Below are 21,335 nucleotides of genomic sequence, written 5' to 3'. Positions count from 1 at the left end.
ATTCTCAAAGATTTCCCAACACCACTGGCTGTGCTTTCCCTGTCTGCGGCCCCTGCAACCAGAGGCCGTCCCACGGGCCTGGGGTGGGGGTAAGGGGCAAAGCATTGGGATTGGAATGTCATCTGGCAAAGCAGGGCCATTTCTCCACTTTCAAAAGGATTCTGAACTTGCCTGGACTTCAGCAAGTAAGAGACGCTGTGATGAGCACCTGAGGATTCTGGAGACGTACTGAAGAGTTTTGGCCTCTCGCTCCTCTGGTTCTTGCTCTTCTTCCCCATCTTGTCGCTCCTATTTCTTGTGGGTTTTCTATTTTCCTTTTCGTTTCCTGTTTGTTCCCTCTTTCCCTCCTTTTCTGTTCCTTTCCCCACTTTCTTCTCTGATCTCCTCTTCCCTTCTCCTCTTTTTAGCATTACCTACCTGCCTTGTCCTCGTTCCTCGCTCCCAGGCCTCCCTCCCAGAAAGGACCATTTGGTCCCTCTTTTGTCATTGCACCCCATTATCACCAACACACGTGTGACATATGTTGACAATGACCTGAGGACACATTGGCAAGCTGACCCATTTGGTCAGTGATCTTCTCAGATGTAGGGTGGGACTACAGAGACTTCCATTGCCTTCCAGTGGAGGCCAGCTCGTGACGGTTTCCTCCAGAAGGTCACGGTGCCTCCTACATTTGCACTTTGTACCTGCTCCAAATGTTAATGTTTCTGACCAAAGAAGACAGGGGGCCAGGGTCTGTAACGCACATTTGGACCGTCTGCAAAGATGACTTATGGGGCTTTTCTGAGCTGGGCAACCATTGTGAGATTTGGGGCATCATAAATCCCTCTGGGGAGGGAAATATAGGAGTTAAAATTTCAAGGATCACAGTTTTTGGAGGGATAAGAGACCAAGAGTCTTTAAACAGGAATAAATAAATAAATAACCCAGAGGGAAGTCACCTTCCATAGCAACCACACTGGCCTCCTTCCATCTGCCTCAGCGGGTCTCAAGATTCTCCACAGATCCAGGCCATATGGAGCTGTAAGAAACAAGAGTGAGGTGCACAACACGGATGGAGTTGCAAAGGGGATGGGGGAGGTGAGTGGGGCGGTTGGGAAGGATTTCCTTGAGGGAGCCAGCAGGAGTAAGGCGGAGAGTGTAGGGGTGGCAGCTTTGCAATGACCAGTGATGTCTTCATTTTGTGGTGGGAGGACTCGAATCAATGGCTCTTGGGTCTCACAACTTAATGTAAGGTATAAGAAAAGTATAAGAGACTCCACTGTAATACAGGTGTCCCAAAAGTCACCGTACATAGGGAAAATGGGAAAATTTGTAGATAAATGTGCCTTTAGTTACAAAATATTCATTATAAAATTTTTCCCTTGTATGGAGACTTTTGGGACACCCTGTATAATTTGTCACCCAAATCTGGATCAAAATGTGACCATCTCATGTTCTCTAGATCTAACATCTCTCTACATTAAAGCTGGGACTGACACAGATTACTGACAAGGAGATACATATATATTTACATAATTTATACCATATCTACTTCCAAAAAAAATGGAACTGCATACTTAGAATGTTATAAAATATAAGAAAAAACTAAGTAAGATAGGAACAAATAACCCTTACTGGGTCCCTCCCTGAACTCTAAATTCAATGCTGGTCTTCCCTGCAGAAAGATTAAAAAAGAATCACATTGAGCTGCATATTTCTCATGGTCCAATAAAAAGGAAGCATAGAAATTCATAAATTCATATGAAGAGGCAATTATTTTCTGGCTATGAACACTGAATTCATAAATAGAAATTATCATTGGATCCTTTCAAAAAGGACACAGGGTAACAAAAAGGCTAATTTCTGCAATCCCAGTTGAGCAAAAGCACAGAAATATAATATACATAGATTTGTTGTGGCTGTTTCCTATAAAATGCCAGAGCACAAATCCTGGCTTATAGCTTTTTTCAGTAAACAATATAGTCTAAGACAACATTGTACAAGCATACAAGCTTCTGTTGATCTAACCTTGCAGGGATAAAACTGACAAAAACAAGGAATTTATTTTTCACTTAATCTCTGAACTATGTATCTCAAATATGTCTCAAGCAAGTTTTGGCAAGGATGGGTCATTGGCAATTTACAGTTGAATGTCTTGGCATGCGCCTGAAATGCCAAAATGCTACGATGCTGATTAAAGAATGACTCACACACTTTAACCACAAGAGGAAATCACAGAGAACTGTCCAGAAGGCTAGTGGCTTGCAATCTGGAAAAGAGAGTCACTGTCCCTAATCGAAGCTTCAGTTGTTGCACTCTGAATCCTTTCTCGAGGAAGTCATATGCTGGAGATACTGTAAACAGGTCCACAAAGAATGAGGTCTACCACCCAGGCCAAGATCTAAACTATTTTAGTACTGAGAAATTGTCTTCAGGGAATCTTTTTAACTTTAGGTGAAATTAGGTGAATTCAGTGAAATTACTGAACTCCAATTAAAGATAACCTTATAATGTAGGAAAATGTACCAAAGGGCAGTTAAGTTAATACCTTGTTTTGTCATCAATGGAGAGTCACATTTCTACAACCACTCTTGCAGAGGTTGAAGTGTGGTTAACACAGTCTAGCTGTTAGGCCCAGGGTCTTTCAATGAGACCTATTTTAATTCCATTTAAATTGCTTATAAGGTGATTGGAACTGTTTAGACTTTATATATGACCTCATCAGAATCCCACTGAGGTGTATCTTAAAAGCTCTGCCAGGAGTTTTCTGATTTCCCAAAGGTTTTTATCGAATCAGAAGGACAGGATAGCCAGGACTCAACTTTCTCACACAGGGAACAGCAGGCTGATTTCAGTGAGGTGTAAGCAGTGGCTAAGTTCCTCCCAGAAGACAGTCTTCCCAGAAGGTGACAGTCATTAGAACGTCAAGGGTAACCCACAGAATTAGAGGGATTCTTGCTCTGTCTCTAACTTGCAGAATCTCTCTGTTCCCGTCATGTGGAAAGTCAAACTCAGGGATAATAATTTTGAGAGTAAGAAAAAAAAAATCTAAAGACAAAATATTCACTCCTATCCAGTCCTAAATATTCATCTCAAGGACAGACATAGGCAAAAATAAACTGATTCTCAAATAAGCATCACGGGTACTAGACCAGAAATATGAGTGAAATTCTTCTTAGATTTAGCACGTAGGCACCCATTTAGTTTTAGTAGATGGTAATAATGAATTGAGTTTAATTGGGTATTTTCCCCTTTCACTGGGGCCACTAGTTCCTGCAGTTATTGTCCAAAGAGAAACAGTCTTCCCAATATACACTTTCCATATATGCAGCTTTTTGTAAAACCACTGCCTGACTAGTATGTAAATCTTCTACAGTTATCAAATATTACAGCCAAATTTCCATTAACCATGAGTTTATAATGGATTTGCAATTTAACCAAAGGATGAAAAGTAATAACTCTGTATTTATGAAAAAGACAAAATTAAAGTTTTACAAATCAACCAAAATATCTACATATTCAAAGGCATCAGTTGTCTGGACTGGTATAGTTTCAATCAGATACTATACTGTTTCTATTACAATATGGGTTTCCCCACAACCACTACCAATCAGACACATTAAAAACCAACAATAAAAACAGCTAACTTTTAGCAAGTGAATTACTGAATTATCTCATTTAATCCCTACTACCCTGTAGTTATTGATAGCAATGTTATTGTTCCTATTTCTGAAGCCCAGAGAAATTAAGCAACTGTCCAATATCACAAGCTTTTAAGTAATAAAGCCAGGATTTGAATCAAATTATATCTTCATCATGTAGTAAGTAGATATTCAAATGACTAAATGTAGGTAAATAACTCTAATAATCACTATGTTTGAAATCCGAAAGAAAATAGGTAGAGCTTCACATTCAACTTAGAATACAAGTTTTCAAACAATTAGAAGGTTTGAGGTGGTATGCATTAAACAACTGGCATTTCATTGAAATAGGAAAATGGCTTATGAATTGGAAGAAGAAATTAGGATTTTCTGGGTGTGGGGATTTCCTCTGGGATCCTGAAAAAATGAAGAAAAACAAAAGCAAAATTTTTCTAGTGGTGACTTTGACAAGTAAGTATTGATTTACTTTAATTAGAAAAGTACACAGAGAACACCAGCGTCTGGTGTTTGCTAATTAACAAAGCTAGCTGAACTAATAAATCAGATAAAATAGCAAATCTTGTTTCTGGCAGCAAAACAAGTTGAGGGCTGACATCAGGGAGTGGCTGTACTGTCATGAGCTGAGTAGGCTTGAGGCTCTGAGCCATAATGGCACCAGGACATTACTGGAGAGAAGAGGGACAGCCACAGAGGGGAGAAGAGCTGGGCAAAGTACCATCACGCCTGAGGCACTACTTGGTTCCCAGACCACCTGCTGAAAGGTAGGCAAAGGAAGAGGACTATTTGCTCAAACATCCCCAGTGGGGAATACAAAATTCAGAAGGCATCAAATTGGTTCCAGATATCTGACTATAGGAGTGAACACACCAAACATCTGTCAATACTTAGGCTTGTGGGATACTCAACCAAGATCCAGAGGAATAAAATATGTGGAGCCGGAAGCACAGAGGCTGACCCCAGATGTTACCTGAGACCAACGTGGGACTTGGGTATGAGACTGAAATCTGGTTTTCTATTACAATGTGAGTATCCCCACAACCACCTGAAATCATGAGCATGGCGGGATTCACATTTTAGAACCTACACCTCATAAACAAGGTGAGAGCCTCAGAGCAAGGTTAGAAGGATGGACATTTTTGTATTTCTTTCCATAATTCAGAAGACAACGTGTAGATAATCACCAAGTATTCATCTAATGAGTCATTCGTTCATTGTGTTAGGCTGAAAAATGGCCCTCAAAGATCCCTAGGTCCTAGTCCCCAGAACCTACAAATATTTCCTTATGTGGAAAAAGGGACTCTGCAGAGGTGAATAAGTTAAGGATCTTGAGATGGGGACAGTATCCTGGATTATCCAAGTGGGCCCTAAATGTGATCCAAAGGTCCTGTAAGAAGGAGGCAGAGAGATTTGACACAGAAGAGGAGAAAAAGGTAATGTGATGGTGGAATTATAAGCTTTGTAACTAGAGAAAGGAACCACAAGCCACAGAATACAGGCTACCACAAAAGCGGGAAAAGGTGAGGAAACATTCTCCACTCAGAGTCTCCAGAAGGAAACAACCCTGCTGACACCTTGGCTTTAGCCCAGGGAAACTGATTTTGAACTTCTGGCTTCCAGAACCATGAGAATAAATCTGTATTGCTTTAAGCCACTAAATTTGTGGTAATTTGTTACAGCAACAATAGGAAACTAATACATTCATCATTTATTGATCATCTACTGGGGATCGGGCACTGGGTAAGGCTCCTGAGAACAATAACACATGTTGAGTGACCCGAGCTGTTTATTAACATCTCTGAAACTCAACTCCCTAGGGAGTGACTACATATTTTATGGAGCTCTTAGGAGGATTAATAATAACAATAGAATAAGTAGTAAGAATAGGAAATCTAGCATTTAATGAATGTTTACTATGGGCTACACACATTATTTCATTTAGTCTTTAAAATAACACTAAAAAGGAGGTACTACTATAAATTCAATTTGCAAATTATATTTCAATACAGAAAAGAGGAATAAATAGTGAGGAAACAGCTTAAAGTAGACTTAGAAATTAGGTATCTTGCCCAAAGTCATTGCAGGGCCAGCTTGGAATTTAAACCAAGCCCAGTGGCCAGAAGCATTGCTCTTACTGGCCACACGTGACTCATGGTAAGCGCTCAATCAGTGTGCAGTCCCTGGCTCTTTCCTTCTCACTGTCATTAAAGATGTGACCTTTTTTTCCCCTTTCATTAGTTATATCTTTATTTTTTGAGTAGTAGTTCCAGGGTTTACAGTATATCTCTTTAGTTTATCATAGGATACATTTAAGTGATATGATACTACTTCATGTACAGTATTACTATAAGGACCGTATAAGAGTATTAAAGATGCAATCCTTTGTCTTTGGGACACGGAGCTGCACAAGTGCCCAGCACCAGCAGAGCAGTGCAGGCTCACCCACAGGGGCTCAGGTGGGCACAGTGAACACTCCCCACGCCCATGATTCCCGACTGGGGCATGTGACAAAACCCACCAATCTAGCCCCCGGCAGAGCCCTACACCACAGCGGGCAGAGGAGAAACGACAGGGAGCAGCTTGCCTTCCTCCTCAGTTGTTCCCACTTCTTCCTGGCTCCAGGCGCTCCAGAAACTTGACTCCTCGGCCACACATCTCAGAGCTATGACATATTCCGTAAAAGCCTGCAGCCCTGTGAGGTTGTAGGTTTGGTCTGTATTGGAACAGTCATCCGTGAAGTTGACTTCCATCTACAAGACAGAGACAACCCTCAGCTGAAATGGAGACAGCACATGTTATCATTCGTTCCATTTTTCTTCTTCATTATCTAATGCTCTCTTACTTTTTCAGAACTAGTAACACTCTATCTCAAATTTTAAAATATTAAATATATAATTTTCATAAATAAACTTCCACATGTGTCTGGGAACAACTGGCACCTAAACAGATATGAATCTCCCCATAAACCACCTCCCTCCCCATTTCCTGCCTCTAAGCGTGTAGGGTAGAGATTCCGGCCTCTGGGCTGGTCTGCGTGAACAGAGCCCTCCTGCTTGCTGTTCTGGAAGATGCAAGGCAGAGCCCCGTGACCCGGGGCAACCTGGACCTAGGAGGTGACTCCAACACCTAGAAATACAGCCTCATAGAACAGCAGGGGACAGAGACCTTAGCTGCATCAAATTCAATCCTCATGTCATGACTGACACCCAGGAAAGTTAAATGACCATTTAAATGAAAGTTAAATAATCAACAGAACTAGAACCAGAACACAGATTTCTTTACTCCTAGGCTCTTTCCCTTTGCCCAAATCTCTCCTTTCAAACTGTTGATCCTTGGGTGACCAGTCAGTCAAGCTATGGAAAGTCTCAACAGCCTGGATGTATAAATTCACTTTGACACTCTCTTGGGGAGGGGAGAGGTAAATAAATCAGTTCTCTTCTCTTGAGGTCAGTTTTTCATTAGTAAAATGAAGGTGTTGCTTTATATAATTTCCAAAGTCCCTCCTGGACCCAGCCCTCTAAGAGAAACTAAAAATTTAGCTATCCCTTTCTGAGCACAGTCATCGTTGCTGCAATATAAACTTTCAGCCATTGGCTTATGAAACTTATATGGTGCTGATAAAAATAAACTGCACTTATAGGCATGTCCATATTGCTAGTGTGCACACAGCATAGTCCCATGGAACGCTGCCGGAGAAGGAAGTCCTGATATTTCCTACATCTGTGTGAAAGCTGTGAAAATGAGTACCTAATTACAGCTCCTGAGCCTAAAGGAAATTGGGCAAAAGGAGTGTGTGCGTCTGTGGCAGAAAGCCGAGCATCCCAGCTACAGATGGACACTTCTGAACCCCCAGCCTAGTGAGATGGGGCGCAGCAAGCAGTGGTGATGGCGGTGTTGTTGCTGAATCCCTGTTCCCTGAGCATCCTCTTCAAACCACCCCTGTGGCAACACGTAGGGTTGTGGGGAGCATAACTTGGGACAATCTGTCATTAGGGGGTCCAGTTGGAACAGGATCAAAACCATTAGGAGAGGCCCAATCACATGGTGTCCTCCGTATGTAACTCAACATACTAATCCAAACAGCAAGTGTAAGGAATCCTAATAATGCTCCTTTACTTTTCATGCTTTTAAAAATACATGATTTTTTTTTAAATCTTTCTAATTTTTCCTCCTGCTTTGCTCTTACCCTTAGCCACATGCTTGGCCTGCTTGGTGGTTCTCACCACGTTCATGCTCAAAGAGCTCTGCCTAATGTAGCTACGAAAGCCTGTTCTTCCCAGTCCCAGCCTCAGAGGAAACAAAAAAAGCTCCTCAGTCTTTCAAACAATAAGTCTTTAAGGCTCCTTTTATCTTGGCTTTTTATCTAGCTGAGGTGCCTTTGGCCCTCAAAGGGTCCAGGATCAACGGATCCTGTATATACAGGCTTAGATCCAAACCTTTCACAACTTGACACAGGCAATAGAACCATACCAAAACATTAATTAGTTTCATCAGGTTTGCTTCTATAATCTATACTTTGTGCCAAATCCTAACTAAGCCAAAGTGTTTGTCTTAGGAGATGAGTCAGAAGTTTTGGTGCAAAGCCTAAATCAAACTCGTAAAACAGTCTTGAGATCCCTTTCCAGGATGTTCACGTGGTTTCATTATGTAAAGGTGCAAGCCCTTTAGACTAGGACCACAGGAAGACTTGGAGGTGCTAAGTATGGTCACATGAATGACAAACTTGGAGTCAGAAAACGTGGGCTTAGGTTTGCAACTTACAAACCTTATGATCTTGGATAGATCATTTAAGCTTGCCACATCTCAATTTCCTAATCTGTAAAAATGTGGCCAATAAGGCCTCATTTATAGGATATTTGCTAGGTTTAAATAATTTGGAGGGTAAGAAAGCACTTTGCAACTCATATACTCTCATACAAATGTGGGTCTTGTTATCAAGGACATTTTGGGATTTCAGGAATAGTTTTACATGGCTTAGTTTAAATAAACATTTATTAGCACAGGCATGTGCCAGGCAAAGGGAAAACAAAGATGAAAATCAAGGTTACTGCATTTGAAGAACTTACAGTCTAATTGGGACAGAGACAAGTTTAAACGTGTTCATTGTTAAGGGCAATGACAGAGGTGAGGCATGCAGAGAAGGGACACCAGCTCTGGCTCTCAGAAGAAATATCCCAGATCTGAGTTCTGAAAGATGAATAGATTGGGGCAGAAGCAGAGGTGCAAAAGCAGAGGATGTTCTAGAGAGAGGCACAGAATACTGAGACAACATGATGCAGGGGAAACAAGCATTTCAGAATCACCATAGAGGCAAGAGCAAGGTGAAAGATGAGCTTGAAGGGGTTGCGAGGGCCAGGTCTCAGAGGGTTAAGGACCTGGACTTCCTTCCATCAACAGGGGGAAGCTGGTCGGGTGCAGTGGCTCACACCTATAATCCCAGCACTCTGGGAGGCTGAGGCAGGAGGATTGTTTGAGTTCAGGAGTTGGAGACCAGCCTGAGCAAGAACGAGACCCCGTCTCTACCAAAAATAGAAAAAATTAGCCAGGCATGGTGGCGCATGTCTGTATTCCCAGCTACTCGGGAGGCTGAGGCAGGAGGATTGCTTGAGCCCAGGAGTTTGACGTTGCTGTGAGCGAGGCTGACGCCACAGCAGTCTAGCCAGGGCAACACAGCAAGACTCTGTGTCAGAAAAAAAAAAAAAAAAACAGCAGTGGGAACCGCTGACAGATGGTTGGAAAGAGCTGGGTTTAGAGCTGGGGAGACTTGCCTGTCTTCGAAAGCTGAAAGGAGAGGGGGTACTGGCTGCACACTCCACCTTCCTTCCCATGTCCTCCAGGAGAACAGGAGGAAGGACATCTTACCTTGGGGACTGGAAGGAAGGCGGCAAAGATGCGGGTGAGTCTGTCGAAGGGGTGGGGCACAGGATGCCGAGAGCTGGAGTAGTTTATACTTGTTGCCCTTAGTGCTATACATGTGTCCAGGGGACACAGGACCTGGTTTGTTTTTCTTGTTGAATCCAACCCCAGCAGCTATAGTGACTCAGACAAACAGAAAGAATCCAGGATTCCCAGCCAGCAGATGACCCCAGAAGTTCCTTCAGTTCACTGAGACCATGACATGTGGTATGAAGGAAGCTGTGCTGTGCTGGGGACTACTCTGCCTAGGGGTTTCCCAAACTGCGAATCAATGAGTTTACTGTCACCTGTAGTCAGGTTCAAGGGGAATGGTGGCAGAGCCGGCTTAGCTAGGAAGCTGGGAGGAGTGGCCAACATCATCTCTCTAAACATAGGACAAGTAAAACTTAACCAATTTTCTTTTCTGAAGGAATTCTAGACTAGGATAGCAAGCAATAGACATGGTGTCTGTGGGTTTCCACAAAGGAAAGAGTCTCATGATGGCCTCCCGGACAAGAGGAAAAAAGTAGGTTGAATGACTATAATGGTAATTAGGTATATTCACAGAAGCCTGAATAAATGATCACACTGAAAGGTGGGTTGAGTCTCTGGATGGCCTCTACTGGTTTCCCATAGGGCTCTGATGTAGTCACCATTTTTATCAATAATTAGATAAAGGTGAAGAAGTAAGTGTTATCAAATCTGAAGATACTGAAAAGTTAGAAAGTAAAGAGTTAACTATAAGTTTTGGGTGACTGAATAAAGATTCTAAATGGGCTGAAATGATGGATAAGATCAACATTAAGAAATCCAATAGGAATAAATAAAACTCCTGAACTTGGGTTAAAAGCCAACATATTATAAGGTAGTGGAGATGTGTTTTACCAACAAATCTTGGTGTGGTGGACTCTTAATGATTTAATTAGCTAATAATTGATTAAGAGTCAATAATATGAGATGGTTACCAAAAAAAGGTGATATAATTTCAGGCTGCATTGATGGAAATAGGAAATATCTTCTGGACTTTGAAGGAAGAAAAGATTTCTTAAGACACCAAAGATATTAAGAATAAAGAAAAAGGCTGATAAAATTTGACAGTACAAAAATTAAGAAGTTCTGTTCATCGAAAGTCACCATTAAGAGAGTGAAAAGACATACCACATAGTAAGAGATGTTTGCAACACATATAACAAATTAAAGACTCATAAATAGAATATATAAGGAATGCCTACAAGTCAATTAAAAACCAAGCAGACCATCCAATAGAAAAAAATGTGTAAAAGGCTTAAGTCAATACTTTACAAAGAAGGAATCCAAATGGCCAATAAACATATGAAAAAGGTGTGCAACATCATTAAAAGTCGGGCAAATGAAAATTAAAGTCACAATTCCACTGTGTTCATATAATGCAGTACTACACAGCAATGAAAATGTATGAACTACAGCATTATATAACATGAATAAATCTTAAAAGCATAATTTTTTTTTAAAGAAGGCCTTGCTCTGTCACCCAGGCTAGAGTGTAGTGGCACAATCACAGCTCACAGCAACCTCAAACTCCTAGGCTCAAATGATCCTCCTGCCTCAGACTTCTGAGTAGCTAGGACTATAGGTGCATGCCACCACGCCGGGCTAATTTTTAAAAATTGTTTTTAGAGACAGGGTCTCACTGTGCTGCCCAGGTTGGTCTCGAACTCCTGGCCTCAAGCAATCCTCCCACCTTAGCCTCCCAAAATGCTGTGACTACAGACGTGAGTCACTATACTCAGCCCTAAAAGCACAATATTGAGAGACAGAAGCCAAACATTAAAAAATACAAAATGTATGGATTCCATTTATAGGTTCCTCATATATTTCTACTGGGTATTCCTCCATCCTGGGTGTCAAGGAGAGTCCTTTAAACTACGTTTTTCGGGGCTGCAGGCTTAAATAGTGAAACCATAATAAAAGCAAAGAGTGATTACCATGAAAATCAGAACAATGGCTCTAAAGGGAGTAGGGGTATACTGGAAAGGTTCTATTCTTGACCTCAGTGGTTTTTACATGAGCACTGACTTAATAATAATTTATTAAATGCAATATTGGTGTTTTGTTCACTTTTCTCAATGTGAGTTATACTTCACAATTTTATGAAAGGTTGGAAAAATTAAAAATAAAATGGCCAAACCACAGAATCTCTGGCAGCCAACACAGCTAGACACAAACCTGGATGGAATACAAAAGTAAGTCTCTCACTCTGTAATATGTCCCTGTGCTCAGAAGGCAAAATGCCTATGGTAGAACTCTTTTCCAATCTAAAAGGTCCAAATGGGAAATTGCGAAGGAAAGTGCTCAGTATCGTCTCTCTTCTATTTCCAATGTAGAAAGTGAAAACAATTCCGGTTCAACAAACGTCATCAATGATTCTCTTCCTCGGGTCCTCTAATAGGAAGATTACAATGGCATAACTTACCCAGCGGGTACTATTGACTGTCCTGAATCGAAGTTTGTATTTTAAATTAGATGAAACAGGTGCCAACTCAGGCCTTTTCCATTTTATTTGAACCATTCGTTTGATACCCAAAACTGGTTTCACACTGAGAATCCCAGGTGGGTCGGTTTTCGCTGAAAATAAAAATCATATAGTTCTCATATTTGCAGAGAGAAGAGACCGTGCTTATAGCATCCACCCAAAATTGGGGGGAAAAATAAGTCTAGAAAGAAAACGATAGTGCATATTTTGTGGTCTGCTAAATGCAGATGGCATTTGCAAGGCAGTACAAAAGGAATGCCACCTCTCACCCCAGCACCTCCAGAAAAAGGAACGCCCAGTGAAAAAAAGAATACATTCCTGTGATTTTTCTGCAAATCAGCCTATTATTGATCGGGTCATATCCTACGCCAAACACATGAGAGGTAACAAGGGACCACAGAACCAGAAAGTAGGCTGTTTCTCTTATTTACCCTCCCCTAGGCCTCTCTTCCCTTCACTCCTAGGTGCTAGAAAGCACCTCTCATTTTCCTTGCACACTGCAAACATTCTAGCCCCAAATTTCTCTCTTTGAAAATATGTATTTTTCTTGTTATAAAAGTAGCATATGCTTATTACAGAAAAAATTTTAAATATGGAAAAATACAAAGAAAAACTTAAAATCATCCAAAATACCATCACCCAGAGATAATCCTCATTAACATTTTGGTATATTTCCTTTCAGGCTTTTTTTCTATGTAATTATTTGCATATCTTTTAAACAAAATTGATATTATGCTAAATAAAGCTTTTGTTTTTTTAAGTAACGTTATGCAATCAGCATATATGCACTGCTATTAAAAATTCTTCAAAACATTATTTTTTAAAGCTTCATAATATTCCACCTTATGGATGAATAATTTTTTTTTGATCATTGCTCTATTATTGCATATTCATAGTGTTTATAATTTTTAATTTAAAGCTTCTTGAGCACAGAAGCTGGTCTTGCTCACAGAGTCTAGAATTAACAAATGTTTGACCTTAGCAAGTATCAAATATTTATTAAGTAGGTGAATAAACAGATGATGGTTGAATCTTTCTCTGCATCTCTGATGTTTTCACTAGACCCCCTTAGGATAGGCTGACTGGGTAGAAGGGCATGAACACTTTTAGGGCTGCTGCCACACAGTGCCATTTTGCTTTCCGGAAAGGCTACACCAATTTCAGTTTCCATCAAGAGTGTATGAATACCCATTTCACCATACCCTTGCTTAGCTAGAATTGAACATTATCATCTTCTTAATCTTTGCAATTCCTGAAAGATTTTGGAGAGCAAAATCTCTACTTAGAGCCATCAACTTAAAAATGTTAACTGGGTAAAAATATTCAGAAAGCCCGTGATGGCTACTCAAAAAATAATGTGTACTTATGCTGGAACTGAAGGGTGGTCATTAATCTATGTGACCACTCAGTGGGCAGAGCTGTAGACAACAGACATTAGGGATTTCTCTAAGATTATTGATATTTATTGAGCACCTGATAAGTATTTTTTTTAGGTGAATCATTTTGTTGACTCCTCTCAACAACCTAACATTATACCCATTCTATAGAGGATAAAACTGAGGTTTTCTTTAAAATTTTTTTAATTTTTTTTCTTGTTTCAGGTTATTATGGGGGTACAAAAGTTCAGGTTATACATATTGCCCATGTACCACCCATTCCCCCGAGTCAGAGCTTCAAGCGTGTCCATTCCCCAGACAGCGCGCATTGCACTCATCATGTAGTTATACCCCCATCCCCTCCCCCCACCCCCATCTCCCCGAGTCAGCACATTCAAGCGTGACCATTCCCCAAATGGTGCACAATGCACTCATCATGTACGTATACACCCATCCCCTCCCCCTCCCCCCCCACCTCAGTCTGATACCAAATTGGCGTCATTCCCAAATGTGCATTTAGGTGATGATCAGGGAAAAAATTTTTTTTTGCAAATACAAGGTCTCACTATGTGGCCCAAGCTGGTTTTGAATTCCTGGGCTCAAGCAATCCTCCAGTCTCAATCTCCCAAAGTGCTGAGATTATAAGCATGAGCCACCAAACCTGGCCAAAACTGACATTTAAAAAGATTTAAACTGAGATTTAAAATAACTTTCTAATAAAACGCCAAACTATGATTAATTTGCATCCACACCAGAGTTCCTACCACTACACTAGACTACCTCAGTCAGAGTAAACACAAATTTTTGTTATATCTCCATTCAACTCTATAGCTCTATCATCAAGGAGACATAAATTATTAATTTTTCCTCTGCTTAAAAATGGCTCTCAGAATAGATCATTAAGAACTGATGGATATTGAGTGACATCAGCAAAATGATAGACTAGGCAGCTCTGAGTTCTTGTACCCCCATGGAAAATTAAAAAAAAAAAAAGACAGAAGCTGGCTGAACTAATCTTGTAGGAGCTCTGGAAACCAGTTCAAGGTTTTCAGAAACTATAAACACCTAATCAAGAAAAAGTCGCCTTCACAGTGGTAGGAAAAAAGTTTTGTGGCTGTCTTATTTGCCCTTGCCCCACCCCCTCCCAGGCACATCAGTGGTCTTGGTATGGAGAAGGTGGCAGCCCAATTCCTAGTTCCTTTCCTCCAACTGGAGAAAGCAGAGAGGAACTTATTTACAACATTCTAACCTGTCTGAGTGCAGACTAAAGGACCAGTCTCTGTTTTGCCTAACTTGAATTTCAGGCAGGAAAAGTGGCAGGCTCTGCTCATAAAAGCCTCAGGGAGACTACAGACTCACAGAAACCTGGGGAGAGGGATTATGGATGGAGACATACAATAGAATGACAAAGTCCTAAGGGGAAACTGCATGAGACTCTTTGATAAATTAAGACATTCAAAAGCAGCTATGTATTCAAGATAATTGAGAAAGCACCATATAGGCCGAGGCAAGACGCATGCTCAGAAAAGACCTGAGAAGACTTTAAGCTTTCACTTTAGGCTGCTCCCTAGGATCAGAGTAAACCCAGCTTATGTGTGAAGGACTGCCGCAGCACAGAGACATTCTGAAAAGAGTAGGAGAGGTGGCTGTTTTTTCAAATGCCCAATTTTTAACAATAACAAAAATTACAAGGCATACAAAGAAACAGGGAAACATAGTTCAATTTAAATAAACAAAATAAATCAACAGAAACTGTCCTTGAGGAAGCCCAGACACCAGACTTTCTAGAAAAAGACTTTAAAACAATTGTCTTAAATATGCTCAAAGAGCTAAAAGAAAACATGGACAGAGAACTAAAGGAAATCAGGTAAACAATCCATGAACAAAATGAGAATATCAACAAGAGATAGTAATTATAAAAAGGAATCAAACAGAAATTCAGAAGCTGAAAACTACAATACCTGAAATTTTTAAAAATTCACTAGAGGGGTAAATTTGAGCAGGCAGAAGAAAAAATCAGCAAACTTGAAGATAGAACAACTGACAGTATTGAGCCTGAGGAGCATAAAGGAAAAAAGAATAAGGAAAAGTGAGTAGAGCCTAAAGAACTTGTGGGACAGGACCAAGCAGACCAACATACATGTTTTGAAAGTCTTTGAAAGAAGAGGGAGAGGAAAGGGCAGAGAGATTATTTGAAGAAATAATGGCCAAAAACTTCTCAAATTTGATGAAATACATGAATCTACAAATCCAAGAATCCTAATGAATCCCAAAAAGGATAAACCCAAGGAGACCCACATTAAGACACATTACAACCAAACTGTAGAAAGACAAAGGTGGTATCTTGAAAGTAGCAAAACTGATGCAACTCATCACATACATGGGATCTTCAATAATATTATTAACTAAGTTCTCAGCAAAAACCTTAGAGGCCAGAAGGCAATGGGATGATATGTTTAAAGTGCTGAAAGAAAAAAATCTGTTCACTGAGAATTCTATATCTGGCTAAACAGTTCTTCAAAAGTGAGGGGAAATTAAGACATTCCCAGGTAAATAAAAGCTGAGGGAGTTCATAACCAGTAGGCCTTCCCTACAAGAAATGGTAAAGGGAATCCTTCAGGTTGAAGTGAAAGGACACTAGACAGTAACTTGAAGCCAGATGAAGATATAAAAATCTCGACATAGATAAATACATGAGCAAATATAAAAGCTAATATTATTGTAATTTTGGTTTATAACTCCTCTTTTTATTTTCCAAAGAATTTAAAGGACTAATGCATAAGAAATAATTCTAACTCTATGTTAACTGGCATACAGTGGATAAAGATGTAATTTGTGACATCAGTAACATAAAGTGAGGGGGGAATCGAACTGTGTAGGAGTAGAGTTTTGTATATGACTGAAGTTAAGTTGGTAGCGATTCAAATTAGATTGTTATAAATTTAGATACTATCTGTAATTCCGATGGTAACCACAAACAAAATATCTATAGAAAATATACCAAAGGAAATGAGAAGGAAATAAAAACATGTCACCACAAAACATCAACTAAGCACAAAAGAAGGCAGTAATGGAAGAAACGAGGGATAAAAAAACTATAAAATATACAGAAAACAAATAACAAAATAGCAAAAGTAAGTCCCTCTTTATCAATAATTACTTTAAATGTAAATGGTTTAAACTCTCCAATCAAAAGACATAGATCAGCAGCAGCATTTTTAAAAAATGATCCAACTACATGCTGTTTACAAAAGACTAACTTTAGATCTAAAGACACAAATAGGTTGAAAGTGAAAAGATGGAAAAAGATGTCCCATGTAAATAGTAAGAGAGCAGGGGTGGGTATACTAATATCAGACAAAACAGACTTTAAGTCAAAAACTGGCAAATGTGAAACACAGCAAAATTTATTTAGATACCACTAATTGTGATAATTTATGTCAGAGTCTGGATCAAAGTAAACCCTAGCATTATCTATGAAAAAAGGTTTAAGCAAATTACCAGTGTAAACCAAAAAGGGGCATACTTCAGTTAGAAACCAAACTAGTTTCACTTGTTCTTAAAAGCACATAGTCCTACTCACTTGAATTTAAATAAGAAAAGTTCTAATTATAAAATTATTATTATTATTCTGTTATTAAATTCTCTTATCTCATTAGTAGAGTCCAAAAAGATCTTAGTATTTAGCAACACTTTACCAGGCTCTAGAGATGGATTATAAAAACAGAGTTTCTTCAGAAATCAATTTTATAACTATGGTGTTGTTCTAATTTAGACCAAAATTCCTTCTTACTCTAAGTTTTAAGCAGTGGCAGCACAGAATATTTAAATAGATACTAAATCTAGTTGAAAGAGGGACTAGAAAATTTTGTTTTGTTTTGAGTTTTCTTTGTAACTGAATTTACTTTTTAATATTTTTAATTGCTAAAGTAATATATACTCATATTAAGAAAGTAAAGATAATAATTGTAAAGGTTCTTACAGAAAAAATGAATAGTCTTGTCCCCTTTCATGTCTATCACCATGAGGTAACACCAATATTGACAGTGTAGGGTAAGCCTTCCAAAGGGAGTTCTTAAAAAAAGTTTTAAAAAGAAACCAAGCCAAAAAACTTCCTACAAAGAAAAGCCCAGGCCTAGATAGCTTCACTGATGAAGTCTACTAAAAGTTTAAAGAATTAACACTAACCCTTCATAAACTCTTCCCCAAAACAGAAGAAGAAACACTTTCCAACTCATTCTATGAGGCCAGTACTACACTGATACAAGAAAACCCCAAAGACATCATAAGAAAATAAAACAACAAATCAATATCCATTTTGAATATAGGACCAAAAATCCTCAACAAAAAACTAGGAATCCAAATTCTGTAATATATAAAAAGAATTATACACCATAACCAAGTGGGATTTCTTGCAGGAATACAAGGTTTGTTTAACTTATGAAAATCAGTCAGTGTATTAATAATATACCATTGTAATAAATGACAAAGCACATGATCATCCCAATAGATACAGAAAAGGCATGTGACAAAATCCAACACGTATTTGTGATAACAGAACACTCAACAAACTATAAATAAAATGGAACTTCCTCAACTTACAAAGAGCATTTATAAAATTCCACAGCTAACATCATATTTAATGATGAAAGATTAGATGTTTCCCCCCTAAGATCAGGAACAAGAAAAGGATGTCTGCTCTTACCACTTCTATTCAACATTGTACTGGAAATTCTACACAGGATAACTAAGCAAGAAAGAAAAATAAAGTGCATCCAAATTACAAAGAAAGAAATAAAATTATATTTTCAGATGACATGATCTTGTATACAGAAAATCCTAAGGAATCCACCAAAAAAATAGTAAAATAAATAAACAAGTTCAACAACATTGCCAATTACCAAATCAACATACAAAAATCAATTGTATTTGTATATACTAGTAATGAACAATCTGAAAATGGAGTTAAGAAAGCAATTGCATTTACAATAGCATCAAAAAAGAATAAAATACTTAGGAATAAATTTAACCAAAGAAGTATAAGACTTGTACACTGAAAACTATAATAAATGAATAAAAGATATTAAGGAAGGCCTAGATAAGTGGAAAGATAATTCATGTTCATGGATTGGAAGATTTTATATTATGAAGATGACAATATCCCTATCAAAATCCCAACTGACTTCTCTGCAGAAATTGACAGGCTAATCCTAAAATGTGGAAATACAAGAGACCCAGCAACCAAAACAATCTTGAAAAAGAACACAGTTGGAGGACTCATTTTCTCAATTTCAAAACTTATTATAAAGCTACAGTAATCACAGTATGGTGACAGCCTAAAGACAAAAATATAGATCAATGGAATAGAATTGAGAGCCCAGAAAAATATCTTACATTTATAGTGAATTTATAGGCAAATGATATTACAATAAGGCTGTAATTTAAAAAGTAAATGGTTAAAAAAAATGAGTCTTTGAAAAAGTTAGTGAGACATTTTTAAAATAAGAATTTTACTCTTTTCATTTATGAGCAGTAATGTTTGCAGGAGGCAGGGGAGAGAGACTTTTTTGTTTCTTGGAGTACAATTTATGGCACAAACTACAAGAGGAAATCAACGGCCAGCAAGATATCTCTCATTCCTTTTTTCTCATTTAGTTAATTCCTTCCTTCCTTCTTCCCTCCTTTACTTCTTCCCTCTCTCCCTTCATTTCTTAATAAGATGATGAATTTTCTATATAGCCATGACACATACCTATTATACCCTTGAGCTTTGAGTCTACTTTTGAGTCTAGATACTCCTTTATTTAAAAATAGGAGGTAATCATTCAATAAAGAGTATATAAGAATAGCAAATAACACTTACCTATGGCATCTAAGTTCCAATATGTCATATCAGATTTAATTACACCATCTGCATTTTGAGCTTCCACTTCAATGGTGCAATTATCTACGTTTGTTACACGTGGAGGAAAAAAAGAGCACGAAGCACGATTTTCACTTGTAGAACTATTGGTTGTACAATTTTCAATTTTATTTCCATAAGAGCTTTCAAGGAAAAAGTGATTCAACAGGAGGTTAGTACAATGGTTTAGAAACATAGCCATACTTAACGTTTTAAGCAGTATTTATTAGTTTTACTCTGGGTTTCTCTTGAGAACTGTATAGTCGAGCATTTAGTTACCCTCTCTCCAAATTCCTTCCTTACTTCTAAGGAAAGGTAAAAGTCTGCTTTCTACCTGCCTGAGATGCTTCAGGAGCCACAGAGACCTCCTGGGAACGCTGTAAGCCCACCAAAGCCCACCTACACTTACAGTGCATGTCCTATTGGCAAGAAATAATGAATAGCTCCCGAAAATCCCAGATTCTAGCTTTGAAAATTTATTCTTAAACAAAAATATAAGATATATATTTATATATATATATTAAAGTGTTAAATAAATTATGGTAGATATACAAATAGAATTTAAAATGGTGGTTTTTAATACTCTATATTTATTGATATGGAAAGATACTTATATTCTATTGGTGAAAAAAACCTGATGTATATCATGTATAGAATGATGATGGTTATATAAATATATATAGATATTTACATAATTATTCATAGAGATGTCTAAAAAGATCATCAAAATGTTAAAGTTGTTGTATTTGGCAGTGAAATTTTTGGTAATTTTTCATATTCTTTATATTTTTCAGGTTGAATTTTTGAACACTAGTATATGTTGTTTTCAGAAAACTCATTAAACCAGATAGATGGATAGACGATAGACAGATACATACTATCAAGGTGCAATTTAATGAAAACAAGTACACATATTAGTGGGAACTGGATGGGCGGGCATAACTACAGGCCACATGGTGCTGGGGATTGTGGAGGAGATGGAGCTGGCTGAGAACAGAAAGAGGCCCACCTTGCAAGGTGCCAGTGCTTGCCGGGGTGCGGGAAGGGAGCAGAGCTTGGACACACGGAATCATGGAATCTTGAAACTAGTAAGGACCTTGAGGGTTTCTGATGGTTATTGCACAACACAAAAATGGCCCCCAGGATAGTGTTATGTCCTGTTTACAAACATGGTTCTGGAAGCAGGCCAGGTTTGAATCCTGGCTTTGTCCCTATTAATTGTGTGACTTGGGCAAGTTCTTTAATCTTTCTGTGCCTTAGTTTTCACACCTATACAGTGAGGATAGTAATATACCTATAGCACAGGGTTGTATGAGGAGGAAATGAGCTAATACGTATGAACCACTTTAAAAATGTTAGGCACATTGTCAATAAATGTGAGATGTGATTATTATTACTATTACTATAGTTGAATATTTTTTCATTTATTCACGTTATAACCTTTGAGGAATGCCCTTTCTCATCTTTCCACAGCTCTAGACCTCCTTCAAGTCTCAGTTTAAAAACTACCACCTCCACGAAGGCATTCCCAACTCCTCTTGTTCTCTAAAGAAAAATTCATTCATTCATTCAAAACTTCACATTCCTATTGTTTCTGGGCATCAGTAGGATTTTTGCTTTATCACTAACCCACTGTGATGCACTTTCAGGTTGACTATCCAGTGGGATATCCTTCTGTTTTGGGTGGAAGAGATATTCTCAGTGATAAACTCACCAAAACACTAGGAGTCCTAGAGAGCCTAGCCGGCCTGTGGCCATCAAAGGGGGCTGGGTATAGGCCTGGGGACACCAGGGGTTTCCCATTTCTACACATCCAGCTGGTAATAAGAATGACAACCCATGGGGAGAGAGGAAAGGAGGAGGGGGAATGTCTCTATAAAATAGAAAAACAGGGGTAAACCTATCAAGGCTTCCAGATTTTCATTCTACTTGTAAGTTCTGTTCAACATTGGGCCTAGAACTAACAAGTCTGGAAAAGATAAGTCATTTGGACCATGGATTTTTGGGCC

The 21,335-nt window shown here is 38.7% G+C and overlaps 1 protein-coding gene across 1 annotated transcript in view; it reads right to left on the bottom strand.

Moving 5' to 3' along the window:
- IL31RA (interleukin 31 receptor A) overlaps positions 1-19,366 on the bottom strand; it is a 36,011-nt gene extending 16,645 nt beyond the window's left edge. Inside the window, exons 1-4 of the mRNA XM_069492376.1 lie at positions 19,288-19,366; positions 11,989-12,140; positions 6,226-6,391; positions 942-1,021 (exon numbers count right to left, since the gene is read on the bottom strand). Coding sequence (XP_069348477.1) covers positions 942-1,021; positions 6,226-6,391; positions 11,989-12,140; positions 19,288-19,315 — 426 coding nt within the window. The 5' untranslated portion in view covers positions 19,316-19,366. The remainder of the gene's footprint in view (positions 1-941; positions 1,022-6,225; positions 6,392-11,988; positions 12,141-19,287) is intronic.
- Between the last annotated feature and the right edge of the window lie 1,969 nt (positions 19,367-21,335).

Source organism: Eulemur rufifrons, chromosome 17, assembly GCF_041146395.1.
Source record: "Eulemur rufifrons isolate Redbay chromosome 17, OSU_ERuf_1, whole genome shotgun sequence".
Classification (NCBI taxonomy): Eukaryota; Metazoa; Chordata; class Mammalia; order Primates; family Lemuridae; genus Eulemur; species Eulemur rufifrons.
The sequence above is the reverse complement of the archived record's forward strand: the minus strand, read 5'-3'. Positions and strand labels throughout refer to the sequence as shown.